The sequence below is a fragment of the Meles meles genome, chromosome 12 (genome assembly GCF_922984935.1).
Source record: "Meles meles chromosome 12, mMelMel3.1 paternal haplotype, whole genome shotgun sequence".
NCBI classification, from domain to species: domain Eukaryota; kingdom Metazoa; phylum Chordata; class Mammalia; order Carnivora; family Mustelidae; genus Meles; species Meles meles.
The window spans coordinates 12,008,648-12,017,930 of record NC_060077.1 but is presented as its reverse complement, the minus strand read 5'-3'; the positions used below and the strand labels follow the sequence as shown (position 1 = coordinate 12,017,930).

General features: G+C 57.4%; 1 protein-coding gene across 3 annotated transcripts; it reads right to left on the bottom strand.

The window, feature by feature from the left end:
- Nucleotides 1-1,668: 1,668 nt before the first annotated feature.
- On the bottom strand, nucleotides 1,669-8,952 carry PHETA1 (PH domain containing endocytic trafficking adaptor 1). Of its 3 annotated transcripts, none has more exons than XM_046025769.1 (4): nucleotides 8,745-8,952; nucleotides 7,158-7,240; nucleotides 6,232-6,451; nucleotides 1,669-4,373 (listed from the first exon to the last, which is right to left on the bottom strand). In XM_046025769.1, the coding sequence occupies exon 4, from the start codon at nucleotides 4,348-4,350 to the stop codon at nucleotides 3,640-3,642; it is 711 nt and encodes a 236-aa protein (XP_045881725.1). In that variant the 5' UTR covers nucleotides 4,351-4,373; nucleotides 6,232-6,451; nucleotides 7,158-7,240; nucleotides 8,745-8,952; the 3' UTR covers nucleotides 1,669-3,639. The 3 variants fall into 3 exon arrangements, with proteins under 3 accessions (XP_045881725.1, XP_045881726.1, XP_045881724.1); XM_046025770.1 differs by having other exon boundaries at nucleotides 6,232-6,395; XM_046025768.1 differs by having other exon boundaries at nucleotides 6,232-6,370.
- Nucleotides 8,953-9,283: the final 331 nt, after the last annotated feature.

Sequence of the window (9,283 nt, the reverse complement as noted above, 5' to 3'; positions counted from 1 at the left end):
TTTTAGAAGCAAGAAGACCCTTCTACTCACATCTCATTGGCTGAAATTCAGTCACACAGCCATTGTTTGGCAGCTAAAGTCTAGCTGATCCCTGAAAGTCAAGTGGGAGCAGCACAATTAACCATTTAGGGTAGATAGATGTGGGCAACCAACCCATAGCTTTTGTCCTCGTTGCCGTCCTTGAGGTTCTCCCCCTTACCCCAAGTGGCTTCTCAGAATATCCCTCTGAATATATACAATATCCCCCCAAAGACTGTTTGGTGAGGACAATTTCCTCTACTTTGTCCTGCTTCTGAGATGTTTTAGTCATCCTTAGGCACGTGCCCCAAACATGCCCCCTCGGTCTGGCAGAAACACTGACATACTAGCAGGTAGATGCCCAAAGCTCCGGTATGGACTGACTCGTCTCCCCTCCCCCTTTCAGCGGGTTGCAAGGAAACATTCCAGCCCTCAAAAGCCTGGCACGTGAGGACACCCTTGTGACCCTCCCTCTTGGGGCTTTCTCTCTCCTATGACTTCCCCCATCCTACAGCCCAGGCCCTGCAGAGACTGGTGGTTACAAACACCACAGGGAGCACCCTGACTCAGGCTGTGTGGGGAACCACTTCCCTGGCTCCCATGTCAGCTGTGGTCCCGGGAGAGGTGGGACTAATTACTCAGCACATCCTGGGTGCTCACGGTGGCATGATTTCCTGACCCTGATAGTTTTCATTTCTTATTCTTTTTTTTTAAATATTTTATTTATTTATTTGACAGAGAGAGAGGTCACAAGTAGGCAGAGAGGCAGGCAGAGAGAGAGGGAGAAACAGGCTCCCCACTGAGCAGAGAGCCCAATGCGGGGCTCGGACCCAGGACCCTGAGATCATGACCTGAGCCGAAGGCAGAGGCTTAAACCACTGAGCCACCCAGGCTCCCCTCTCTTCTTATTCTTGAACTTGTTCGGAGGACTGAGGACAGTAGTTTGCTCATCCTAAGCCACATTTTCCTGAGCGTGCACAGTTTTTCCAGGCTGGCAAGGGAGACACGTGACTCAAGTTCTGAATTAGGAGGACCTTGGGCCAGCCCCTTCCCATGTGTGAATCCCCCAGTAGCCCAGCAAACAAGCTCGAGGAGTCTTGTTTGAGCACCACCACCATCCACCCTGTGCTCATAGAAGACATCACTCATCACAGGCTCTTTCTGAACCAGCATTGATGTCAGAATTCTCTTCCTGGACCCTAGGCAGGCACCACGAACTGATCTGTGAGAAGAGGCAGGTTTTGATTCTCCCATCTGCCATCCCTGCCATCCCTCCCAACTGTCAGGACCTAGCCCACAGTTAACTTTTAAGTCTTCACCTTTCCCCCTCCCTCTTCTCCCCTCTGAAAAGGAACTTTGCAACTCCACCCCCCCCCGCCCCCCGCCACCTTTTCCTCTGGAAGGCTCTGCCCTTCCTCCACAGGATTCTAGGTGTTTCTGTCCCTTCTCTGACACTTTTTCAGCTGTGTGAACTTAGCAGCTTTCTCAACTCGAGTCAGTGAGGACTCATCTGTAAAATGGAGCTATTATCTGCTGTAAGAGGTTGAGAATGTGCCTGGCAGAGCATCAGCCACGGGCACGCAGCATCCACTAGTCATTTCTCCTGTAGGGTCTGCTCTGCAATGAAGCATTTTGATGGGGAAAAATGACACAATCAGCTATTTTTTTGACCAATTTTTTTATTTTAGCCTTTACATGCCCCTCCCAGGCTGCCTGAGATCTCTGTCCCCACCCAACTATGGAGGCAGCCTGACCCCATCTTGTGCTTTTTTTTTTTTTGGCGGGGAGGGTGGGAAAGAGGAGCAGTGGTAGGCACTGTACCTTTACAGAGCTTATAAACCTGCACCAGGATGGGGGCTGACACCTCACCCCACCAGCTGGGTCTGGCCAGTACATGGGCTCTGGGCAGATCTTAACATCCCTGGAGACCCAGAGCCTATAGACAACAGCAGCAATCCCTACCCCCTCCACTCAGGACTTGGAAAGGAGGGGCATGGGAAGCGTAGGAAGACCCCAGAGGCACCTGTCAGCGGAACTGGATGTGTAGAGACTGGGAAGAAGGTAGAAAACCAGGTGAGATTCTTGAGGTGACGGTCTCCAGACCAGGCTCCTGATCCTCTCCCTGGGAGCCGTCCCAAATGCCTGCCGCCGACCCTCAGCCAGCCCAGAGCTGGGGCACCTCATCCCCTCCCACCAGCTAACAAGAAACAAAAGCAGTGAAAACACCAGGCTCTGTTGCTGGGGAAAAAACACCCTAAAGTATTAAAAATTAAATTAAAACTGAAGCCCCAGTCAACTGAGCCAGCAGTGAGCTGGTGACTGCAGACACAGACACCCCCCCCCATTCTTCCCCGAGCCCCAAGGTCTCCAAAGGCAGCAGGAAGGGGCCTCAGGACCAAGCCCCACTGTCACCAAGAGGGACCCTCTGGGTAAATACAGGTTGGGGCATATGTGTCCTCAGGTGGTCCCCAGTGTGGGGCACTGAGGACTGTAAACAAAACCCAGCTTGAGGGCCGGGGGTGTCCCAGCCCCCCGAGATTCTCCCTGGAAGAAGAATGGCCACTGTGGTGAGTACGTAAAACAGCAGTCGGCCTCAAAGCAAAGCAAGACCTGGTCTCCCCATCAGAATATTGGGGGTGGAGGTGGGCCAGGACTATGGAGTGAGGGGCTTCCAGAAGCCAAACACAGCATGGCAGCTGTTTCTTTGCAGTACCAGATCAGCACCCAGGCCCCTTCTGGGTGGTGAGTCAGCTCCTGGCCACCCATCCCTGGGGAGCCCGGCTACAAAGTCAGCTCAGGCCACACCTGCCCAGCTCAGGGCTGGACAAGGTCAGGCGAGCTCCTGAGACGCCCCAGCCCAGGCTGGGGCAGAAGACCCACTTCCGAAGGAGACTGAAGTATGTGGTTAAGGAGTGTCAGAAAGGCATGTGAGAACCACCACAGGGACACATGCATGGCCCAAACCAGAGGGCCGCTGCTGTGCCAGCCGTACCTTCTCAAGGCCTGGCTGAGTCCCAGGGCAAAGTCCTGCCTCGGCCCCACTCCAAGCCAACAGCCCTGGGAACAGGCCATCTCAGCGCACCGGCCTTGCATGAAAACCTGCGCCTGCGCGGCCTTCTGCACTTGCCTGGGGAGTCAGGAAGGCGGCCTGGAGTCAGGCCCTGGAGATAAAGGTCAGACCCAGGTGTGGTGCCGCAAGGCCAAGGCTTCTCTCTGTCCATGTCCAGGGCCAGTCCCAGCGGCAAGGACCAGGGCTCAGTCGGCATTGCCTTTCAGGCCCCAGATCCTCACGTGGTCCCAGTCACCCCAGTGGGGGCCTGTTAACAGCAACAGGCCTTTGCTGGGTGACTCCGGCCGGTTTGGGGACAGAGTTCCTTGGATACCAGGACTCCAGCTTCTTGAGGCTCACCGAGGCCTGGGAGGCTCCCTAGAAGCAGGCACAGGGCCCCCTTTGAGTCCCACAGTCCTAAAGCACCCCTCGGAGCCGGGTCCCGGAAACCAGGCCACCTCGACTTCCCTCAGGAACCCCCCTCCACCCTGGTCTCCCAGGGCAGGGCTTGTCAGAGCGAGGCCTGGGGCTGGGGTCCAGCTGGAACCAGGTCCCCCACCCCTGGGGTGACGTCAGGGCTGGGCCCGGCTCCTGAGCCACTGGCTCCTCAGCGCCCTCACCTCCTGCCCAAACAGCTCGTGCAGCCGGGCGAAGGAGCCTGCGCGGAGGGGCCCGTTGGGCGCCGAGGCCCGCCGCCGGGGAGGGAGGGGCGGCGGCGCGGGGCCGGGTCGGGAGCCGGCTGCCCCGGCGCCCGCGGGGCTGGGGACGGGGCTGGGGGCGGGGCTGGGGTCGGGGCTGGCGGCCGCGGGCTCCGCGCTCCACACGGCGCAGCCGTTCTCCTTGGGCGGGAGCGCGCGCGGCCGGCGCGGCGGCGGCGGACAGTCCCCGGCCCGCATGGCGGCCAGCTGCTGCTCCAGCTCGCGCACCACGAGCCGCAGGTAGTCGAAGCTGGCCCGCGACAGCGCCTTCACCCAGCCCTCCATGGCGGCCTGGCTCTCGGCGGCCAGCACGTAGGTGCGCGCCCGGGCCCCCGCGAAGCGCACGGCGAAGGCGAACTCCTCGGCGGCCTCCACCAGCTCCACCGTGCAGCCCTCCAGGATGATGACGCCCACCGGCTCGCGGCTGGCCGGGTCCTCGAAGTAGAAGAGCATGTTGCCGCGCAGCACGAACCAGCGGCGGTGGTAGGCCGCGTGCCGGCCGCCCTTCTTGTACAGGAAGCCCGCGTTGTCCACCGGCGCGTCGCACGTGGCGTAGAAGGCCAGGCTGCGCTCGTTCAGCTTCATGGCGGCCGCGCAGGGGCCTGTCCCTGCCCCCCAGGACAGCCAGCTGTGACTTACACGGCCACGACCTCCAGGTTCCCTCCCCGCATCGCGCCTCGCTGTGGCCTCACTGCCACCCTTGGCCACCCGCGGCTCTCAACGACACCCCCCCCAACACACACACAGCTGAGGAAACTGAGGCTCCTGGAGCAGAAGCAGCCGGGCCACGCTCACGCAGCTCTTCAGGGTCAGAACCAGGGCCCAAATGCAGGGCTAACTAGCCCCCGAAGTCTCCCCAAGGTAAGGTGGAGCGTAACTACTGCAGGCCACGCATTTTGTATGTATTAACTCATTTCATCTCGCAGCAAACCCCTGTTGGTAGGGCCTCGCACCACGCCTATTTGACAGGTGGGGTAACAAAGACAGAACTAGTTACTCTCAGTCACAAAGCAGGTTGGGCGGAACTCAAATTCAAACCCAGGCCTCATCTCAGGCCGGGAGGTTTTCAGCATCCCCAGAAACCAGACTGGCTGTCTCTTTGTGGTCCCTTCCAGGTCCCAGCTCCGCTTTTATAACTGGCTTTGATTTGCCTATCCCTGGAATGGGGATATGAACAGAATTTATTTTGGAAGGCTGTAGGGCCTTCACTCATCAAACTTCACTCATCAAATTTGTTAAAGACCTTCTATGTGCCGAGTTCTGTTCCAGGCACGAGAAGTACAGCCATAAACGAGAGAGGGCCACTGCCCTGGTGGCACTGACATGCTAATGGCAGGGGAAGAGGGCAGACCATTAACAAACAGGTAAGGTACGTCTGCCAGGTGGTCTTCAGTGCTATAGAAAATAAAATACAGGGAAGGGGCCAAGGGTGTTAGGGACCAAAGGAATGTTTGACTTTAGTGGGAGTCAGGAAAGGCTATACTGAGAAGGTAACATCTGAGCAGAGACCTGAGGAGGTGAGGGAGGGAGCCCAGAGGCATACCAAGCAGAGAAAAGAGTAAGTGCAAAGGACCTGAGGTAGGAACCTGCTACTAATCTTGAGAAACAGCCAGGAGACTGGTGAGGCCAGAGCAGAGGGGGAAGGGAAGAGGCAGAAAACACTGTTATGAAGTGACCCACATAAAAGGCCCAGGGCTTGGCCCACACTTATAGGAAAGGGATGCGGAGATCATCTAATACCCACTTAAAGCAGAGGACTCTAACTCTCTACATTTGGCCAGTGATTTTTATCCACTTTCCCCCGAAGAGTACATGATGGGGGCAACACTGGCTAGATGGGATTAACTGGGAGGTGGAACCTGGGCCCCCAACATAGCCATACCTTCCCTTGGAGTATTTCATGGACAGTTTGTTTGGGATTCACAGCCCCACTCTGCACAGGACAGTAGCTGCTTTTTTCAAGAGGCAAAGCATGTATAGTCCCTGGATTGCAGAAGGTACTCAACGTTTATTCCCCAGCCTGGGTGGTGCCTTACTCAGGGCCTGGAGGAATGAGGTATGACTGGTGACTCTCTTGGGAGCATCTGCCAAGCCAGGCAACCTGACCCAGAGCAGAGGGGAACGACTGCTCCCAACTGAATCCACCTCATCTAACTTGCCTGAGCAGTCAAGGAAGGCTTCCTGAAGAGACAACACGAGCTATGATTTAGTAGCAAAGATCAGCCTGTCTTGACCTAGCAGTGGGGCCAAGGTCAGAGAGGCCCTGAAGGCTCAGGGCATGTAATCCCTGCTCTGCCTATCTGAGCTGAGTGACTTTAGACACAGGCTGCCCTGCTCGAAGCCTCAGTTCCTCTTTCTGCAAAACAGGACTCACGAGTCCTTCCTCATACCCCAACAACTCCATGTGGACCCTGGCTCCATTTCACACAAGAACCACCCACCCTACTTGCCCCATTGCCCTCCTACCTCTCAGGCCACCGCTTGCCTCCCTGCCCTCTGCCCTGGTGCCGGCTTGTTCTTCTCTGGGTTCAAATGTCAGCTCTGTAGTGTTCGGGTTGTGTGGGCCAGGCAACCTTTAAGCTTCTCTGGGCCTCCTTTTCCACATCTGTAAGATGGGATCATGACAGCACCTAGTTCAGGGTGTTGCGATGTGATAGTGACTCTGTAGAAGGTGCTGAGCCTGGGGCTGGACACACAGTACACCCTCAGCAGTGATAGTGTTGATACTCTTCTCGCCTCACCAAATGCTCCCCTCACTCCACTCCGCCTCCCCCCCCTCACCCCCACTGTGCACTGATCAAGCCCAGTTGATGCCCCCCCCCCCACAACCTCTTCCAAATCACTGGTCTGATATCTCTGCCCTCTACCCCTTCCCTGTCCTCCATCCCTATCGTCACTTACCTCACAGCTGCCGTAGCCTCCTGGTCATCTCCCTGCCTCCACCCTTGCCCCTTCCCTGTCCTCTTTCTTCAGGGTAAGAGCCAAACTCCCTCCCTGGCCCCTCCCCTGGCCCCACGACAATCCATTCCCCACCAAGGGATCCTGTTAAGAAAAGTCCAACCACACTCCTCCTCTACTCTAAACACTCCCGTGACTCCCTGCTTGTCCCAGTATTAAATTCAGTCCTACCCATGGCTTCCAAATGCCCTTCCCCTCCCTCTTTCGCCCTTGCTCATTCAGCTCCAGCCACCCTAGCCTCCTTGCTGTTCCCCAAACACACCAGCCTTTGCCCTGGCTGTTCCCTCTGCCTGGAATGGCCCTCTTCTATTTTCAGATGGCTGACTTCTCATCCTTCAGTGTCAGCTTGACCATCAGGGAAGCAGTCCCTGACCACCCTGTATGCAAGAGACACATACCCCCAGTCACTCCCCTACACCCCAACCTGAAATTACCTGAGTCATCTCTGCCTACTCTGGGAGGGCAGGGGTTTCCTGCCTGAATTCCACTGCCTGGCATGTAGTTGATGCTCAGATACCTGTGGAATGAATCAGACAATTATCTTCTGAAATCTCTCTACATCCCCAACCCACATTCATAGATGAGGAGAATGGAGACAGAGAGGTTAAGTAACTTGTCCAAAGGCACAGTGCTGTGCCCAGAGTCACATGCTCCAGGCAACCAGCACAAAGGGGCTGATCCTGAGATGTCCTACCCCATTAAGACCCAAGGAAGAGCAGCTTCCCTCATGGCTTAGCAGCTGTCCTCCTGCTGCTACCCAGATGGGGCCAGCCTGGCCCACAATCACTGCCCAGCACAGAACCCCACTCTGCCCATGACTTTTGCCTCCTCCAGCCCAGGAAAAAAAAAAAAAAAAAAAGGGCAGGAAACAGAAGGGGTGCAACCTCCAGCCTCTGGGAGGGCCTGGTTACCCACTTATCTCCTCACACTCATGCTGTTTTCCAAGTTCAGAGTCCACTACGGGTACTGCTGTTGATTCAACAGCCTGTGGCCAAGCAGGAAGCTGGAGGGAGCCTGGCCTCTCTCTGGTTCCAGGGCCAAGTTCTCTTCTCCATCTAAAGAATGTCACTTCACCTTTCCCAGCCTGTTTCCCATCTGCCAAACGGGCTGCCGAGTGGGTTGGATGGGCTAGAATGAGGAAAACCCACTGGCAAACTCTGGGAAAGGAACCCAAAGCACTGCCACTGGAAGTTGGGGTGAGCCTCATCTATAAAGTGAGAATATTAATCTCTATTAATATTACTAATAGAGATATTAATAGATATTAATAGAATATTAATCCTCTGGAAAGGATTGAATAAATCCTGAGAAGTCATTCTGCAAAATGTTTACCAGGTAGTGAGCACTCAGGAACGAAGCTGTCCAAAAGGCAAATAATTAGTTCAAGGTCTCCAGGGACACAGCTGGCCCAGAATCCAGAACTCTGGGGAAACTGAGGCATGACATTTGGGCATTCAGTTCAAGAAGCCAGACCACAGGCGTTGAGATTGAATCCAGCTGCCACAAGTGTCCCCAACAGTGAGCATGGGGGAGAGGGTGTGGCAGGTACAGACAGAAAAACGTGCTGAGAACCCTGAAGAAGAGGGCCTCTCCAAGACCAGGGGCCACAGAGAGCCCCGGGCCCCCGCCCAGGCCCGAAGCGGCCCCACTGCTCATTGCAGAGGCTGCTTCTCCAGGTCTGGCACTGCTCCTGGCTGCCCTCTGCTCCTTTCTTTGTGTCTGGTGTGTTCCGTAAAGGACAGCCAGAGCCCAGATGAGGTGGTTCATCGCAGAACGTAGGAACGAACCAGAGCTCCACCACGGATGGAGGTCCCTTATGAGGCGGGGGTCGGCGGCCAAGCTCGGCCGGCAGCTGGGGTCCCCAATGGGTAAATTACCAGTGGCGTGTTATCGCAGAGGGCAGCTCTCTCCAGCAGAGGTCTCCCAGACAGCTGGGGATCCCGAGGCCCAGGGCGGCCCGAGCCCAGTCCCGTCCCCTCGCAGGGCCACCCGCAGGTACCCCCTCGCCAGGCAGGCCTTACCTCGCCGTCCAGCCTAGGGAGGTGGCGGCAGCGGCGGGACGGGAGGCGCGGGGCCCCGGGGCGGCCCGGCCATGGCCCGGGACCCGCTGGGTGGCGGCGGCAGCGGTGGCGCTTTGTCTCCTGGGTGGCGGGGCAGGCGCAGCCGCGGGAGAGCGCCACTCGGGCGGAAGGAGGCGGGAGCAGCCGGACGGTCCACGACCCCCGGGCGCGCCCCTTTAACCCTTCGCAACCCACCCACACCGGGACCGCCCCGCCTTCGTCCCGCCCCGGATTGGCCTGCCCCGACTTGGCACGCCCCTGGGTTTGCCACGCCCCCGCTGGCCGGCTCCCGAAACCGCTCTTAAAGGGACCGCGCCTAATTCCCCAACCCCCAGTGCCCTATCCCAGGAAAGAAGCCTAGGCCCAGGAGACCGCGCGCTTCTAGGGGTAAGGACGGGCAGCGGATTTGCAGGGGAAAAATCATCTGGGGTCGTGGGCGAGACCAGTTCCTGCAGCCCCAGGCCTGGAGTCGGAGCTTTTCCCTGACTAGCGTTGCCAGA

Bases quoted from the DNA above. Each gene is read 5' to 3' on its own strand.
- PHETA1 (XM_046025769.1), bottom strand. From the start codon at position 4,350: ATGAAGCTGAACGAGCGCAGCCTGGCCTTCTACGCCACGTGCGACGCG.